The sequence below is a fragment of the Adiantum capillus-veneris genome, chromosome 23 (genome assembly GCF_014529385.1).
Source record: "Adiantum capillus-veneris isolate H3 chromosome 23, ASM1452938v2, whole genome shotgun sequence".
In the NCBI taxonomy this organism is placed as follows: domain Eukaryota; kingdom Viridiplantae; phylum Streptophyta; class Polypodiopsida; order Polypodiales; family Pteridaceae; genus Adiantum; species Adiantum capillus-veneris.
The window spans coordinates 39,664,809-39,684,639 of NC_140953.1; the positions used below are offsets into that span (position 1 = coordinate 39,664,809).

The 19,831-nt window shown below is 40.2% G+C and overlaps 1 protein-coding gene across 1 annotated transcript; it reads right to left on the reverse strand.

Annotated features, from left to right (window-relative positions):
- Window positions 1–9,148: 9,148 nt before the first annotated feature.
- Window positions 9,149–9,781, reverse strand: LOC147427674 (cytochrome b561 domain-containing protein At2g30890-like). The gene has a single exon (XM_086496753.1). It carries the CDS (start codon window positions 9,779–9,781, stop codon window positions 9,149–9,151), a length of 633 nt encoding a protein of 210 aa, XP_086352879.1.
- Between the last annotated feature and the right edge of the window lie 10,050 nt (window positions 9,782–19,831).

Below are 19,831 nucleotides of genomic sequence, written 5' to 3' on the forward strand. Positions count from 1 at the left end.
TGAGACAACACATATACAAGAAGTCGAGGAGGTTGAAGATACAGTCGACCTTGAGGTTGAGGCAATTAAAGTACAAAGAAGTAAGATTCTCTCTGTGAAAACCACAGAAATCAATCTACCTTTGGATGTCAGTAACTTCACTGAGAAGCATGCTTAGATGATGCTGCCTGCTGTGCCTGACTTCAGGATTGGATACATGACCTATATCTTTTTACATGATGTGCAAAGCATCTTTTATTTAAGGGAGGACTCCTCCCTGGCTATCATTTCCAGAGTCCAAGAGGAGAGGAGTGGATTTGTGTCAAAGGATAGTAGTGATGATGAGGTAATGGAAACATCCAACAATCCAATGGAATGCCTCCGAAGATGCTTTGAGAAAGCTGAAAAATACAAGGAGACAATACCTGATGAAGCCACCTTCGAAGCAATAAGACAAAGCCTAAGACCATCAACAAGTCACAAAGAAGTGGAGGATTGGTTTAACCATTCAGGTCAGGGGTCAACTACATCTGTAGACCTATGGCAGGAAAACCTCTTTCTACAGGATGAGAGCTTCATGGTAACTGTGTGTGTGTGTGTGTGTGTGTGTGTGTGACTTACTCAGACATGATATGTACAGTCTTGGATTGCTGACAAGGATGACTTCCTTCGACGGCGGACTCGAGAGTATCGTGGAAGGGATGCGGCCCTAGTGCAGTACCTTTCAAAGCTTTGCGAGTCGCCGATAGTAGTTTTTCACAATTCCATGTCACAAGAGGGTTCAATAGCAACTTACACATTAAAGACACTATCACGCTGCTTGGGTGGACCCGTGCTGCCCAAAAGTGCAGATAAAGTCATTCTTGTGGACAAAGTGTTTGCCAGAGATTGTTTTGGTTACTGCCCGGGCTATACAGGTGGTCAGGCAGCGTATTACTATACTTACACAGCAATGGCACTAGCTCTTGGTAGACAAAACCCAGATGAACTTTTAGAGTATGGCAAACATCTCATGATTCGTTACAAGGGTGATGTGCCAAAAAACAAAATTGAACCTTCAAAATCTTGATACACTTCAAGTAGCAATTGTGTAAGATCATGTATTACAGAAATTTTGTACAATGTCATCCACTCAGAGTATCTTTCTCCACTTGTGGTTCACATACACCATTGTCTCTCTCCACCTTCGTTGACTTTCACAAGCACCGGAGTTGTTGTATGCCATTGATCTTTTAACTTTTTGTTGTTGTAAATGTCTGATGGCTTGTGCTGTTGCTGAGAGGCCAAGACTTCTTTTGCCTGCATTCGATGAATGATTCTACGATAGAACCATTCAAATAGTTCTCTCAAACTGTTAGCCTTGATTCGAGAGCCACCATGTCGTGTGTGCCTCAAATAAGCATTTCTCGCTATGTAATGAGACTTTTCCATCCCTTGGGTATTCCATATTGTCGGGTTCCCATACATTTGTATAAAATATGGTAAATGATGTGCTGGATATGAAAATAGATTAGTTAGAATATTTTACACTCACATAGTTGCACATAAAAGAGAATCAAATACACCATAATACCATGTAGTGAGTAATCTGGGTGTCTGTCCATGCTGTCTTGAATGATTTTTTGAGAAGGTTGAGATTCTCCTTGAACTTGTTCATATCACCTTGTGACTAGTCATCTTTGTCGCACATGAAAAATAGGATGGCTATTGATCGCCAAACCTCAGCCTTCGCATTACGAGTAGTTGGTTCTTGGTCTTTGACTGCAATATGTAGATTTTTTCAGCTCTGATACTCTACCTTGCTAACATAAGATGTCTTATATATTTTTCCATGTTTTGTTAGCTTCGGATCTCGTATTCCTTGGGGTTTAGATAAAAACCTTCGTTCCTTCACCCCATCGATGGATGGTTTGCATGGGACATCCTTCTCAGCAGTTGATCTCTTTTCATCCCGCTCCATTTTCACATTGCCACCATGAAGGCCCATATCCGACAGTACCAATTCTAAGCACTGCAGGGCTACTTGTCGCTCTGCTGAGTTCTTAATTTTCCAAGCAAACCCGATATATAAGTAGCCCAATTTCTCCACAATTCTACAAAGGGCATGCATTGTACAGATGTGGACATTCACAAGTGGTATTTTCAAAACCGGTCGAAAAGAAGGGTCCTCAATGTGACGTGTTGGAGCTTTTCTCCACCACTTTGGGTCCATGACCTTTTGCAGGCTCCATGCAGAACAAACACGGTAACTTTGCCATTGCACCGATTCCACAATTATACATGCACTTTAATGTTTTGAGGTCACCTGCAAGATGCCACTGAACTTGAAAGTCTCCCCTTCCATCTAGACATAGTACCTCTCCCTGGTTAGTCTGTCGATCAATCACCTCTGGAATATTAGTTCGATGGAACACCCAATATAGAATCTCATGATCTTCTTTCTTTACCTGCAACACAAAATAAATGAGACTTAAGTAGATGTGAACATTTGAGCTTACCTGAAAATCTCGCTTACCTCAAACGCACCAAGCCACCATATGTTAGATTCTGATTGAACACTAAAATACAAAGGATCATCATTGGGACACTTTGAGAGGGCTCTATTCATTAAAGTAATAGTAACACGCTCTAGCTTTTTCTCTTTAACAAGCTCACACTCATCCAGTTTTAACACAAAATGTAATACCCCTCGTGACTCTTCAAATGTAATGTTGTAAAACTCCACCATTCTCTTCTGTAACATCTGCAGGTCCATAAAAATATTATTGAACTTATCATATGCCATGTTTGCTCCATGGCCACTGTAAGTTGCTTTAATATGAAAGGGTTGTCCAAGATAGTCTCCCTGTGCCTCGTTAAGCTGAAGCCTCTCTTTCCAAACACTTGAGGCTGATGGTAAAAGTTTGGATTTTATACCCTTCTTAACAAAGATGGATGAGACATATTTTTGTATAGCCGAATATCCTCTTTTGCTTACACCAAGTGAATCAAGTGTGCCTTGTATCTCTTTTGCAGGCACCGAGTTCTCTGAAATAAAGCGATCCACTACATTTTGTTGTAGGACCTTAAACTTCTTGCATGTACTATATCTGCTGCCAGGCTTCTACTTATAAGTGGCTTCAATCTCTTTCCTATATTGGCTTTGGGGTCAATGTTTTCCTTGTCAGGATAGATTGAATCTCTACATGAAGACAATGCATAAGTAAATAATAGAAAATTTACTTCACTCTAACACTATTTAGGCACATGAAAACAATGCATAACAAGAAAAAACAAAAAGATTACTTAACTAAGACAATGTAGCCAACCAAGAAGCATCACCTTAATGCTCAAATTCTTTTCTTGAGACCTCTGGATGCAACCTGCAATGTTTCAAGATTGAGTAATTTCTTCTTTCGGATACGAAGATGGTGTCCTTCATTTGACAACTTTGTACCTTTACTTTCAGTTCATGTACCTCTGTTTTGTGTTGCAAAATGGTAACCTGATCTGTAGAATGTAAATGTGAAAGACGAACAATCTCACCTTGTTGAGCTTGGAGAATGCCCTTATAAGTTTCAGCTTCCCTTGTAAGAGATTTACAATAACCCAAAAGGCCCTTTTCTCCATCACCAGCAAAGGTCAATAAGCTTGTAGGATTGACAAATGGTGGAGACGCATTAGTCATTGGATTCTTAGGAGAGAGAGAGACTCTCATCAAGATATCTATGTGTTTAGCTCCCTGAGCTCTGAGCGTGTCTATGGGAGAGGGAGGTATATGTGTGTTTGCTTTACTACGCTTAATCAATGGTTGGTACTCATTGTCCAAATCAATGTGAAGGTGATATTTGGCTTGTTTCTGCGTAACATTTGTGCCATTTGAGGAGTGCGCCATTAGCCAAATGTGCACGTTTAATGGAAAGTGAATAGGCGGCTGCGCCTTTGTCCCTCCATGTTAGCCTCATTCCCTCCATATTGACGAGGTTCATTCAATGCAACTGAAAAAAATATTATCCCTCAATCATTACGAACGAATGTTCAGAAGAGTAAGGAATCTACTTAAAGTACACTTTTTGAACTTTTACCATGAAAGACCCACCTCTATTATTCGCCATATTTTCTAGAGAGAGAGTGCAAAAAATACATTTTCTTAGAAGACCCTCCAAATGACCTCCGAAATTTCCTAATGTGAGCGTCGTTAGCTCACGCTATGTTTCTATTATCCAAAACATATAAAATACTTACAAAAGTTGGCTTTTATACGTTAGCCAAGGTTTTTGTGGTCAAAACTAATAATTTGGGAGCTCTAAGTAAAGACAGGTTGATACAATCTAGAAGCTTGTAGCCCCGGCTCATCAATTACACTGTTTATCTGGAAAGTAGGAGTTACAATATTCTTGATTCATCAAAATAAGAAGTGTTTTCACAATGAAATCTCCAAAAAATGTTATCCGAGTTATCTTGCTGCTAACATATGGTTGGTGGCTACTAGTTCATAATTTTGGTTTCCTTTTGTGGTACTTCAAGATGAATTTTGAGACATTCACTAATCATGCATTAAGTTCAAAATTTCAAAAACTTACTTTCATCGCTTATCTACTCATCGGCCACTGAATCACCGTTTACCCTACATCCACTGTCCTTGTGCCTCTCGCCTAGCCCATGTAGGAAGAAGGCAATCTTGGTGCTACAACTTGTTTGTCTAATTAAGAGGCTCTCTTTAGCTAATGGTGATGGCACTTTTGACACTACAAGGGTAACCATCGACAACTTGAGCTATATCATGGAGGAAGAAAAAGAACACTTAGGTAGTGTCATGCAACTCTGCCATTTCATTGCTAGGTGTTATTACTAATGGTGCATGTAGATGATGATGTCGAAGATGTGGCTCATATGTGATCTCTCTAGCTTCTTGACCCTTTGTAGACATTCCATTTTCATTATTCTTTTGAAGCCTCACCACCTTTGAAGGATTTTGACTATTCTCGTTAGGAATCGCAATGCTTTTGCAAGGTTTCTCATTTTTTCAAAATTGTGTGGACCTGCTAGATGCTTGCTTTAATGAAAATTTGGACAATGTTGTATAGAATGCAGAATGGGCTCTTTGAGAATGGTTTCACAATAAATGTTCATGATGAATGTAAAATAGAGTTTGTGGAGCATGTGTGATACTTTGAAAATGGTGCAACCATGCACATTACATCTTTTCATGATTTTTTACTTGTTTTGTGACAATTCGTAGAGGGACTAATGTCACATGTGCAAGCAATGCTTCTCGTCTTATTAAGGACTTGGTAAGATAGCAAGTGATAGTTCTTTCATTGCTGCAACTTGTCTATCAAAAGAGGCTCTCTTTAGCTATTGGTGATGGCTCTCTTTAGCTAGTTTGTTGCACTTTCCAATTCATTGTGATATGGCTTCATACTTGCTCTTGCAACTTGAGGAAACAATGACACATGCATGGAAAGGCTATAATTTAGCCAACATGTAATGTCCTGAGTTTCTTAAGAATGGTTCTGTGTGCTGGCTCTCCTCACTAATTATAGCGTGTCTAAAGTGATGTTTGTGGTCCAATGTGGGTATACATGATATTTTGGGAGCAGTTTTTTAATATTTTCAAATGTAGTAATAATCTTTCAAGGTTTGTATGTGTGTATCTAGTGTTGAAGGAAAAGTCAAAAGTATTCATATGCTTTCAACAATTTTTGTTTATCGCCAAAAAAACTATATGGTTGTGTTGTGAGCACGCTATATTCTGATTGAGGAGGGACCGAGTCTATGTTAATGGAGAAATTCATTTTGGTGAGGGATTGGAAAAAGCACCAATGTGTAGCGCCACACACCCCTCAGAAAAATGACATTAATGAGGAGAAAAACATGTCATAGAGATCATAAAATGCATGGTCAAAAGCTACATGTGTTTTGGCTTGAGGATATTAGATGTATATTGAATATGTATTAAACAGGTGTGCAATGAAGCAATATAGTATTCCATGAGGACATTCCATTTGGATCTTGGCATGCAGGCAAGAAGCCAACTATAGTGGTTGCTCGGACGCCTTTGGCTGTGTGGCTTATGGTTTAATGCATGAGAAATTCATAGCCAAAAAATTGGATGTTAAGCCAATGCAATATAGTTTTATTGATTATTGTTGAGAAAGAAAAGGATAGAGTTTGTATCATTTGCAAAGTAACGGAAAAGTGATTTGTCAATATTTGGTTGGAAGATGTAGTTCAAACTTTATTAGCATAAACCATGGAAACAAATGTGAGCTCAAAGAATGTGTATGATACATCATTGTCTTTGTTTAATGGTGGGAGTAAAGATGTAAGTCTCAATGAGGCACACATACATGAGTGCCAATGCATGCTGAATGCATCACAACTTGATATTAGTTACATGTCTGTGTGTGTGTGTGATGCAAGGAGACACTCAACAATTAAGTTGTAATAACCTCAGGTAGGGGTTCACGTGTAGCTCTCTCCAGGAAAAGTTTTAACACTAGAATCATTCTTGCGATACTAAAGCCATATTGTGATGTGCTCACATGTGGACAAGAATAGAACCCAAATGAGTCTGCCCACAAGAGAGTAGGGCAGCTCCTTATACTGCCAATAGAAACTACATGCCAAGAACTGAGTGTCCTCCCACACTAGGTGGTCGGACACATGACCTACACGACCATACACCACACCTCCCCCCTTAGGGAGAAAAAGATGGACATCTTTTTACAAGATTGGACTGGGAAGGGACTACATCAACTCCAACGCCTCCTCCGGGGGGAGTGAGCTTACAACGGCTTGGGAGTTAGGGACTGAATTTGGGGGCTAGAATCGACAAGAGAGAAAACATACATCTCGACATAGGCATGGCATCAGGTCGCTATCCCAATGCGAATGTCTATACCGGATACACTATGGGGACTGCATCATAGCGACTTGGATGCGATCTTTTTGTGACATACATTGAATCTCATCAAAGGGGTTTGGTGCAATGGTTTATTGAACATTGGTAAGCAGCTAACAGAAAGAAAAGCTAGAGATAGAAAGCTACGACATAATGGAGATGTTGGGTTAGATGTAATCACCACAAAAAGGCACCTCTCCAGCAATACTAATACTGTAGCAACTCCTTGGTGGGTGAGCAGTCAGAGCAGCAAACCTTCTTTAGTTATGGTAGCTCTTCAATCATTAGGTCTCAAATCAACTTGGTTCAAATCAGCCAATAATCTGATTGATGACAAAGAAGAGCCTCTGCTGCAAGCAAAATAGCAAAATTGCTGAGAATCATGATAGCCGAAAAAGGCGAGACTGTCAGTTGGGCAAAGCATCTGCATGGCAGCAAAAACTGCTTGAAGTGTGTTTGTCCGCCTATTTGGTGTGTGAACAATAGTTGTATCAAGAAGTTGCAATTATCCAGCTCAATCACATCTTCCATTGGTTCACTGGCACCTGATTGATTATGGAGCACCAGGTGCAGAGTAGCGAGAATAGGCTGCTGCGAGATTTGGGCAAGGGCCAGCAGAGTTAGCGCAGTCTGGGTATGGTGAAGGAACACCTCAGAAGAGAAAACATTAAATGCAAGCGCTATTGCAGAGATCGGTGGTTGCAGAAGTAGAGAAACGTTCATTGGAGGCTGCGTAGTTTGAGGATAAGCATTAGCATCATGACTGGCCTCTTCAAGAGACAACGCTCCTTCTTGAATGTAGTTTACAAGAAGCAACAACCTCTGCCTGCAGGTATAGAAACCGTAGCTTCTGGGTATGAATTTGTCGGGGACTCCTTGCGTAGGGCCGAGGATGAAGAGGTCGGAATTGAGGCAGGTGAAGGGTTGATTGTGGGGCTTCATGAGCAGCAACTGCTCGATTTGAGAGTAAATGCTGTTGATTGCCGCAAAGAAGCACTTGGCCGTAAGCAATAAATCGATGTTCTGTTGCTCATCATCATGTGCAAAGTGATTCGGCCATGCACATGCAGCGAAACTCCAGATTGGGTTGACGTTAATTGAGGCGTATGTCCGGTGTGCGTAGGTGCAGAATTGGAAAGAGGGTGCTGATGGGCTAGCGTATTGCCATCTCGGTGTGAGCTTGAGATAATCGTACAGGAAGACAGCCAACCAGGGTTGTGAGTACCAGGCTTCGGACAGGTACTATGACAAGCTCCAGTGATCATGATGAATGAGCGACGGTGGTGAAACTTTCATGGTGTGAAAAGAGTGGAGATCAAGGACAGCTATGGCGACGTGTGTGGAGCAGAAAAAGGTGTGAGCATATGGGATGACAGCACCAGCCTTTCTCTAGTTCTCTCTCTCTTTACCCTGTGTCGAGCAAGAACTCCATGGCTGCGTGCACAGAGCAAGAACTGAAAATAAACAAACTTCCCTAACTACCCGTGCCCGTCAACTCCACCAATGTGATGTGCTCACATGTGGACAAGAATAGAACCCAAATGAGTCTGCCCACAAGAGAGTAGGGCAGCTCCTTATACTGCCAATAGAAACTACATGCCAAGAACTGAGTGTCCTCCCACACTAGGTGGTCGGACACATGACCTACACGACCATACACCACAATATGACGTGCCATTAGTACTATGGTTGGTGGCTACTAGTGCATGAGATTAGTTTCCTTTTGTGGTAATTCAGGATGAATTTTGAGACATTAACTTATAATCATGCATTATTTGAAAATTTCAACAACTTACTTTCATCGCTTATCTACTCATCGGCCACAGAATCTCCGTCTATCCTACATCCATTGTCCCTCTTGTGCCTCTCGCCTATCCCATGTAGGAAGAAGGCAATCTTGGTGCTACAACTTGTTTGTCTAATAAAGAGGCTCTCTTTAGCTAATGGTGATGGCACTTTTGACATTAAAAGGGTAACAATCGACAACTTGACATTAGTTACCTCCCTCTCTCTCTCTCTCTCTCTTTCTCTCTCTCTCTCTCTCTCTCTCTCTCTCTGACCCACGGAGACAATCTACAATTAAAGTTGCAATACATGGATTGTGTTCAAAACTCAATTCTCAGTATAATATCAATAATTAGGAGATGACAAAATTGCTGCCACAAAAATCAGCGCTATATATTGCTTCATCATAAGTTTTTACAAGCTACGAGCCACCAACGATGATGTTTGTACGCAAAATTTAAGCTGGCTGCTGTTGGAGGCAGCATGCACAGTTCTTGATCATGCAGCAGCTGGCGCAGATCCTGAGCCGCATGATATGCTCACTTCCTGCACGGCCAGCTGATCTCCTTTGCTTATACCTGTTTCTTCATCATGGGCCGTCAATGGCGCCGCTGTAGAAGCAGCAGCCTGAGGGAGAGCCCACTGCACCTGGCGAAGGTAGGCCCACCGGTCCTGGGCCAGGTATACTAGTGCCATCAACGCCACCTGTACGCTAAAGGCCACGTTCACACGAAATAGGGTGCGGCCGCTGATGAGCTCCAGCACATGCAAGCCAATGAAGATATTTACAAGTGCCAACAGGATGGTCCCGGTGCCAAGGATCCAATGGGCGGCGTACCACACACCCCTCTTCCACCCAGCTCCCACATCCGGCCGCACCACCCCCAGAAATGCCACCACCAAAGGCGCCAACAGCAGAGCCAAGCCCAACCTCCCATGTGTGTGAGCAAGCCCCACCGCCCCAAACTCGGCCAAGGCCAGCCCTCCGCCCCCGACCACCAGAAGCAACCCCAAACTTTGCACAACGATGTGGCCTTTAGCTATGCGTCCGCTCAACAACGCATTACCTTCTTGGCGAGCAGTCCTCAGGAATCGGATGAGAATGACGCCAAGAGGCATGCATAGTCCCATGCCCAACCACATGAGGAGCCCATGCAGCACGATGACTTGGAGACGGTCCATGATGTGGCGATGGTGGCCTTCAGCTTCAGCAGCAGCAGCAAGTTGCGCTAAATCGGGACGACAGTGAACCACTGTAAGTCACAGATATACTATCGCAGCTATGATCGTGTGTATTTTCAATAATCCGTTATATCACCTATTCCCGCCACTATTACCGCACATAAAATTCTCTCTCCATTTTTCTTTGTTAAGCCACGACAATAGTGGTAGTTCTATAGTTTTCCTCTTATAGTGTGTGTGTGTGTGTGTGTGTGTGTGTGTGTGTGTGAGAGAGAGAGAGAGAGAGAGAGAGAGAGAGAGATAGATACCATGCCTCCATGCTGAGATCAAGAGAGAGAGAAGAGAACAGTGTGAGTCCATGCCCTGTGTCCTTCCCCTCTTCCATAGCTTCCTTATCCCTCAAGCTCTAATACCAATCTGAGAAAGAGAGGACTAGGATATGCAAATAACCACCCAAATGTACCCTATATAGACCCTTGGCCATGCTATTTATAGGACCCCCTTTATCGCATGTCCCTAGCCATTGGCCTGCTCACTCTTACCCTAGGCTTGACAACAACAGTCCCTAACACTAGGTTGGTAATGGGACACTTTTATGTCCTGTTAAGTGACCATTTTCCTTGAATTATGTCAAGAGTTTCAAAATGGATTTTGAGGTGCTATCTGTCTAGAAAGTTGTCTCATGAGCTGAAAAAAACTTGACATTTTTTTGGAATATCAATTCCATCTTTAACCTTGTCCTTGCACAACATTTCACAACCTAAACTGTGTGAAAAAACGGGTCCTGTTTTTGGCTTTTGCCAACTTTTTGCAACTTATATACCACTCTAGAATTCATGGTTGTGAGATGTATAATGCTAGAGAACTATCTTTAGTAGTCCTCAACATGTCCTGATGCTTCAAGAGAGAAATAAATGTTAAAGTTGTAAGTTATGACCAAATTACAAAAATTGCCAAATCCTGTTTTTTAGCCAATTTTAGCTCTTCTATGATTTTTTTGGTGGCTTTCATGATATCCAAATGCAGTTTTGATTTTCTATGTCGCATATTGTAATCATAAAGCTAATATTCCTTGATTTTTGAGGCACCTAAACCCTATTTTTCATAGTAGACAATGATGGTTGATTTTTTCAATTATAGAAGAAAACGAAACATTCTAGTATATCAAGTATAGTTTTTTCAATATTGTTAGTTTCTTGTGACAACTACATGCATTTTGTAGGTAGTAACCATATCTAGTCATAAGGATGAAATTTGTCTAGATATTGAATAGTTTCTATGGGATTCTACAACTCATACTGTTGAACCCAGTTTTTTCATGTATTTAGCACTTCATCTTTGTCCCCAAGATTCCCCTTGGTAAGAGATGTATTATTCTTTTGACATGCTCCATGGATCCTTATGAACCTAAAGGACAATAGGGAACTAAGAAAACATGCATATATTATTTGTATTGAGCGTGGCTATAGAAACTTTGATGATAGGTTTGCAGAATGGTAAAACTTCAACTTTTTTGTACCTATTTCTTTTGGCAAAACAAAAAATAGTGAGTGAGAAGCAATCATATGTTCTGATCACCAACCCATTGAAGTTAACTAGGGAATTTATCTCAAGTCCTACAAAAATCCCTAATCTTATTTTTATGCAACAAAACGTAAGAAATGACTGTTTTGATGAAAATGTAATGGTCCATCAACTTTGGAGGCTTGGTGTGACCAAAAGATGAGAAATTTTACAAGTTTCTTTTTTTTTCCATGTGTAGTAGGCCTTGAACTACAACCTCATGAAAGGATTTTACAAAATGAGTGGATCTACTATGGTTTTGGAGGTTTTTTTCAAAACCCTAAAAGGACACTTTTATGTCCTGTTAGGTTACCAACCTAGTGCTAAGGTAGGGGTTTGGGGGTAACTCTCTCGAGGAAAATTTTGAGGGAATATTCTTAGAGTATTTCCTATGATATGTCATGCCTTTATTACTATGGCTGGTGGATAGTGGTTGATAGGATTAATTTCCTTTTGTGATAATTGAGATGTTCATTGGCCTAGCACAATGGCATTGGACTTTACCTACTAATCTCTTACCTAAAGGCCAAAGTTCTTGTACGTGACAATATTACGCAAATATTCCATGATCATAGAGGGAGGCATGGAGGATGAAAAATACTCAAAGGAGAGAGTACCCCTTGTGAAAAGATGCATGGGTTGTCCCTCGTATAAATCTTGAAACCTGGATGTAGTTATCCTCACAAACTTTACAAATGAAGTGTTAGCTTGCATCAGCTAGTAATGCCTTGTCGCTTGGATGCTTATTAACAAACATTGACCCTACAGTGGCCTAAGGCAAAGTGGGTAGTAGTAGTCTCAAACAACATTTGGGATCCTCCTTGGCCTAGCACAATGACAGTGGACTTTACCTACTAATCTCTTACCTAAAGGCCAAAGTTCCTGTACGTGACAATATTAGGCAAATATGCCATGACCGTAGAGGGAGGCATGGAGGATGAAAAATACTCAAAGGAGAAAATACTCCTTGTGAAATGATCCCTGGGTTGTCATCATATAAATCTCAAAACCTGGATGTAGTTATCCTTGAGAGCTTTACAAATGAAGTATTAGCTTGCATTAGTGTGCTTGGCCTTTCCATGAAACACTAGATTTTTCCCCAAATGCATACCACTTAAACTATCATTATGAAAACCTCAGCCGACAATAGTAATTACCCAAATCTTCCACTGTATGAGCAAGCCCTATTGCAACCTTGCTAGCCTTACAAGTGTTGAACCGGAGGAAGAGAGTGCAGGTATATGGAGAAGAGAGAGAGATAGAGAGAACACGTTACACAATTATATGAAAACCTCAAAGTGTGTAGAGAGAACACACTAAGTAAACATATACAATGGGGACTCTTAGCTATATATAGCATAGGGGTTGGTATATATAACTCCAACACCCCACTTAAATATGAGTCCCTACCTGTGGATGAAAAAACCCTTGGGGATACAAGGGAAAAACCCACAGCACCATAAACATGCACTGTTATATTAACAATTATCAAAGTTTGCAAAATTCATTTTCGAAGAGCCACATCACTCCATAATATACAATCTGTGCTTTCAAGCATCTTTGGAAGTTTAATAACCCTATATATACAATTGAATTGATGAAAATTCAATATCTTTGAGCGTTGATACAAACTACTTGATGTGACTTTTATCCTATAAACAACATCAACTCAAGAAACATATCGAGACGTGAAGGTTATAAATAACCAAATCACATTGTCCTTAGAGACGGCTCGCGTCGCTCTAGAGACGACATAGAAACAAACGTAATGTCGATGCAATTACATGTGCAGACAACATATAAGAAACAAACGTAATATCGACGTAATCACATGTGCACACATATTTATAAAGCTGGCATGTAATAAACACATTGGGCCCCCAAGATCTCAACTGGCAGTTGTGTCATCATCATGGCTTTAGGTACCATGGCATCAGAATGTTCACCATGGCATCAGAGATGCTTAGAAAAACTTTGAAATAGCAACCATCATGGCTTTATGTACCATGGCATTAGAGATGCTTAGAAAAAACTTTGAAATAGAAACCATCATGGCTTTACGTACCATGGCATCATAAACACTATTTTTGTAAGGAACTGCAATACCATGGCATCAGAGACGCTTTCTTCAAATCAAATAAAAATCTTAAAATAGTAATATCATCATGGCTTTACGTACCATGTGTGAGGAAATTCAAAATCTACAAAAACTCAAAGACAATAATTAGTCATTAGATAATACTTGGTAAATCTTGTCAACTCTACATCGATGACTCGCATGAAAACCATCACACACGTTTTTATACTATCAAAAAATGATCGTAAAATTACGTGAAGTATTATGAAGACGGGGGATCTTCATGTTTCAAGTCCATTGAGATTGTTGATATTCCAGCTTCTGACCCTGCTCGGCATAATAAGTTTATTGAGAAACTTTTAACAAATATGGACTCTGAGAGGCAAATGCCGAAGCTCAATAAGTGTCAAGTAGTGGAATTCAAGGCAAAGCATAAGGACGTGCTTCACATGGTCGTGGAGTTCTGTGAAAAATTCTAATACAAAGCCTAACAATATGCCTTGCATCGTGTAGTTTTGCACAGAATCTGAAGAGAAGATGGCCACAACGACTGCAACAATGCTTTAATTTGTTAGGAAATATGACGTAGCTGAATAGATATTTGAGTAGATTACTTAAGGAGAGAGATAGATTTCACACACAAGACATTATAGAGTAGAGAGAGAGAGAGAGTACACACGGTATACATGGTTCAGCCTTATGGAGATAAACCCCATTTCTTTACATGTATATAGCTCCCGTAATCAGTGCGTAATGAAGCAGAAAAGCACGCGCTTAAGGCTAGAAAAGATTGAGTCAGCTTGTTGAGTAGATCATCTATGTTGAACTCAGTACTTTCAGGCGTGGGAGATGGGTTTGTATATCCTTGTTGCAAAGGCCCATTCTTTTTTGGAAATGGTCCGTATAGTGATGCATATTGTTGCATCTTGTCTTGGGCCTCTGATAGCTCTATCTCAGGCTCAGGGATTCTGGCCTTTAAAATGTCATGTGTCTCTCCTTCGCTTGCAAGATCTTTTCCTTGGCTTGATAATGCAATGAGCGTCTCTGAATGTTTGGGAAGCACAACTATGAGATGTTTTCATGCAAGCATTGGATTATTGGTGTTACTTGCTGCCACTTTCTCTGCAATTCAACCAATCTACACGCCTCCCAAGGATTTTGTAAACAGAACACTGTGTGTAAAGTATAGTTCCATTTGGTTATTGTTTGGCGTAACTCTCTCTCATCGTATGAATCTTTGTAGCAATACTCGTGCATTGCCTCTGATTGGAAATAGTGCTCGCGCACAAAGTGGTTTGGACATAGCTTCCTGCACTCCTTAAGGCTGAGAGGCTCACCTTACAACCCAAATTCGTCCTCTTCGATTCTAGCAATAGCTTCAAGGTCTTTCTCTTGGCCATAGCGCTCTCTCTCTCCTTTGTAGATGGCATGTGCTTCAACGTGGTTAAGTTCTTCTTCCATATCTTCCAATCAAGCAAATATGTCATCATTAGAAAGACTTATCATGAAGTTTACAAGTCATCACTTTTAAATCTTGAAAGAAAAAGACAGGATAACTTAATCATGCTGCAAGAAAGAGACAGAATATCTATCACCATGTTGTTGGAAAGAGACAAGATAACTTGATCAATAATATATATTTTCATTTGCAACTAAAGAGGACAATAATCAAACAATCACTTTAATCATCAGCTAGTCTTAGACTAGAAATCATTAGAATGTCATAGCCCATTCTATGGGCACCGTTTAGATAGAGAGAAAGATCAAAAGCATTAGGTTGGATTGAAGGATTGTTTCGCTTGCCACTCTCAAGGTGAGTATGTACATTGCTTTAAAAATCCCTTTAGTTTTACTCTTGTGGCACTAAGTTGTACTTCAAAAGTCATTTACAAGTATGACACACTAAGAAGATGTCCATGGCTTTATTTCACGGATGGGGATTAGTAGATATGCATTCTGGGGAGGCCCATGGAAAATCTCTCTTGGTTTGCTTTCTAGTTGATTCTATTTGCAAGTCGTAGAGAGCAGAAAAGTGAAGTGCGCATGCAAGAGCGTGTGTGTGTGTGTGCATCAATGGAGAAGAGATGAGACACAGGTTTGGGTGGACTCCAAACACAATAGTGTAAGAGTTATGAGTCCTTATTATTTTATGTAGAATGAATGATCAGTGTTACTTCCCGGTAGTCTCCAGTCACCCAACACTCAGGCGCAACACATTGGGCTTTACCACACCAAAAACCTCCCACTTAATGGACAATGTGCCGTTAAGTTGGGGTGACGATGTATATATACATACAATACAGGTAAACAATGACCATGATCACCTACCCAATGCCCATGAGTGTGCAACAATGTGCAAACCTCTCTGAAGGTAAGCCCTTTGTGAGCAAATGAACAGGATTCTCAGTGGTGTGAATCTTGGCAAGCTGCAATCTCTTGTCCTCAAGCACCTCGTGAATGAAGTGATACATCCACATGCTTTGCCTTTGCATGAAACACTGAATTCTTTGCCAATTGTATAGCACTTTGGCTATCACAATGTAACACAGGCATCTCAACATTGATTCCCAAGTCTCCCACTAGCCAACCAAGCCACATAGCCTCCTTGCAAGCTTCTGAAGCTGCAACATACCCAGCCTCTGTAGTAGACAAGGCAACACAATCTTGCAAACGAGATCGCCATGAAACTGCACCTCCAGTGAATTCAAAAGCATAGACTGATGTGAGACCTAAATTTTATATGTAAGATAAGGGTATGATAGTTTTCTGTATTGATTGTCATATAAGCGTAGAAAGGGGGGTCATATTCCCTAGTATGAGTCATATATAGGGGTTTTATCAAAGTTGTCCGCTCGCAGGTGGCATCCCATCTTGTATATAGAGTGAGTCCCCTGGGAGAAATTGTCAGTGATAGGGGAACTCATTTCCTCAATAAAGTAATTAATTATCTGCTTAATGAATTTATGGTCATCCATAACAAATCGGATCCCTATCACCCACAAGAAAATGGACAAGCTGAGCATACGAATAAAATTCTTAGCTCAGTATTAACTAAACTTGTTAGTTCAAGACGGACAGATTGGGAAATGAATCTCCATGCCGCTCTATGGGCTTATAGAGTTTCATTCAAGACATCTTTAAATGCTACACCCTTTAACCTTGTTTATGGTCTTGATGCCATACTGCCGATAGAATTTCTATTGCCGACACTAAGGGTAGCTAAGAATCTTGTAAGGACTGGACCTGAATTGTCAGAGAGGCTTGAAGATTTAGAAAATCTTGATGAGCAAAGGCTAACAGTTGTAGCTAACATTTATGCACAAAAGCAAAAACAAAAATAGTTTCTTGATTCCCATTTAGTTACAAAAATCTTCAAAAAAGGGGACTTAATTTTAGTCTATTCCGTTAAGCAACACATTCCCAAGTTTAAGAAAAGGGGGAATGAAGCATTTATCATTGAAGATGTTTGTCCAAGTAGAGCCGTTAAGGTTTCCACCCTAGATGGTGAACCAATGTCTAGCTGGATTAGTGAATGTCATTTGAAAGAAGTACAATTTGCCGCTTACCAATGAATTGCTAGAAAAGATGCATGTAGCAAAGCAGTAGGTTATTGATAAAGCCCAAGAGGAAGCTCGACTTCAGGTACTCAAAAGGAAATCTGCTCTCAAAAATCAACAACTACCTATTCCCATCAACACTCTGGAAGTTGTTGGTGCATTAGTCAAACCAAAAGCAAGAACTCTAAATTCATAATGTCCATAACGTGTACGAAAAGAAATCTTTGGAATGTCCTCGACCTTAATGCGGATTTAATGGTAGCCAGAACGAAGATCAACCTTTGAAAATATTGTAGCACCGCTCAAATGACTAATCAATTCATCTATGTGAGGAAGAGGATATTTGTTCTTAATGGTCTTTTTGTTTAATCCCCTATAGTCGATGCATAACCTATATGTACCATCCTTTTTCTTTTGGAATAACACAGGACTACCCCAAGGAGATACACTAGGTTTAATGAAACCCTTTTTCAAAAGATCATCAAGTTGTATCTTGAGCTCTTTAAGCTCATCAATATTGAACCTGTATGGAGATCTGGAATAAGGTGTCGCTCCTGGATATAGATCTATGGCATGGTCTACCGCTCTAGGCGGAGGTATACCAGGAAGATCGTCCGGAACACATCCTTAACTTCATGTAAGAGATCCTCTATAAATTCTCGATTTGTCTCTTTATGTTTATCCCCAGATTCTCTTTAATCTCATTAGCAAACACAAGCAACGTCTCACACAAGCAAACACAAGCAACGTCTCACACTCTTATCTAAGTCACCTTATCAATTCCATTGCCAAAACTAGATTTAGAATCTCTTTCTTTCCACAAAGAGTGTGACTTATCATCATCAAATGATTAAAGATATATTTTTCTTTCTTAACAATCAATCAAAACATGATTTTCAATGATCTAATTGATACCAATGATAACATCATGCATATCAATGTTTATGTTATAGAAATCATCTTTATGATTCGACGCTTCAAAGAAAAAAAAACTAATTTTCTACTAACTCTTTCGTGGAACTATTATTACCACTAGTTAAGTCCACAAGTCTTTTAACTTCTCGATTTAATTTCAAGTTTAATTTCTCAATCAATTTAGACGATAAGAAGCAATGAATACTATCCAAATCAATTAAGAAATTCAAATTTTAATCTCAACTTCTACGCATAAATTCGATCTCACAGAAGCTTTCAAAGGACGTATCAAAGACATAAAACATCACAAAGAAGGAGTAGATGACTTACCTTTATCGTACGCATCGCCAAAAGTCTCCAATTGAGCCATCTTGGTACGTATTGTCTTATCGGTCACCTTGCTCGAGCATTCGAAAGTCTCGTGGTCGTGTTCTCGATATTGAGAGTATAATCCCAATCTTTGAGTTCTTCAATCCACGCTTCTAAATCTTCGAATATCTTTCTTATGCCATCAAACTCTTTAAGCTTAGCCTTCGTTAAGAATGATTTGGTTGTCGCTTCTCCCATATCGTCATCGTTTCTTTTGGCGGTACCCTAGTGCTACCACGATGATTATTGTTTCCAGGTGGATTAGCATGGTTTTCACCTTCATGTTGGCCATCAAGGTGTACATAGATATCAAGCTCTCATGCTGCTTTGCCCCGCAGAGCCTCAACACACTCCCGATTTGCAATTTTCATATCTTCTCATAGTCGCCGAATCAGGTCTTCTTGCTCCTTCATCCTCATCTCGTATCCTTCCATGTCCAGAATCAACCGCTTGCTCTGATACCAATTGTCACGGGAATCGAATAATAGAGATCGATAGAAAAAGATAGAGAAAGAGATCTTTGTATTGATGAATCTTTGTAGAGTTTTGATACAACAGAGGAGAAAATTTATGGGCGCACTCCGTTGTACGGAGCTCGAACCTCCCGACCACCCCCAAGCTTCAGTTCGCTTGCATGCAGCGTCTCACTCGCACTCGCACTCGCACTCGCACTCTCACTCTCACTCTCACTCGCACTCGCACTCGCAGAAGAAGAGATCGGTGAATGATCCCCAAACGCACCACCCGTCGTGCTTTTATCCTTCTTTTCCTCGAAAAGCCTGCACGATTTTCGTACCGAGAATACCTGCGAGAATAATATAAGAACGTGATCGCTAAGCGATCCGTAAAGGTTAGATTTTTATCATGACACTTTGCACAGATCCTGTTTCACACATTGATTTCTGCATCACCTACAAAATAGCCAAAAGAACATACCCGTGCAACCAATTCAACATGATAATCAAAGTAAAAAAACATAATTATATACCTTCATAATCTCAATTGTCATACTCTACCATGAAGAAACAATCCACTTCTTGGTTGATAGCAGGGAGAACTGTATGATGTTGTATGTCTGTCTGTCCCTGTGCACACTACACTGCTGCTGCCTTCTGTTTGTTTTCATTATAACTTTTACAAACAAACTCAGAACAGAGCGATCCAGGTGCTCAAAACGATGGGAATAGGTTTGGTCTACAAGGCATCGCAGACACAATTGCGAAAAACGTCTCTGTTTGGTTAAAAAGCAACTTTTATGTCGCGACTCATAAAACCTCTATTTTTGGGTCTCCACTACTTTTACAACTTATTTTAAGCCCACCCATGCATTTTAAGCTAAAACACATAAATATAAAACATTGATATTAATAAAAATCTCAATTTTACTGTTCATAGACAGACTATCTGTTATTCATTAATCTTTATCAAATCCGTCTTTAGTGTATTATTTAAAAATATATATATATATATGTTCTCTCTTAATATCTCAACTCATTCGTATAAGCTCTATTTAATAGA

Excerpts from the sequence above, each read along its gene's own strand:
- LOC147427674 (XM_086496753.1), bottom strand. The coding sequence starts at position 9,781 with ATGGGACTATGCATGCCTCTTGGCGTCATTCTCATCCGATTCCTGAGG.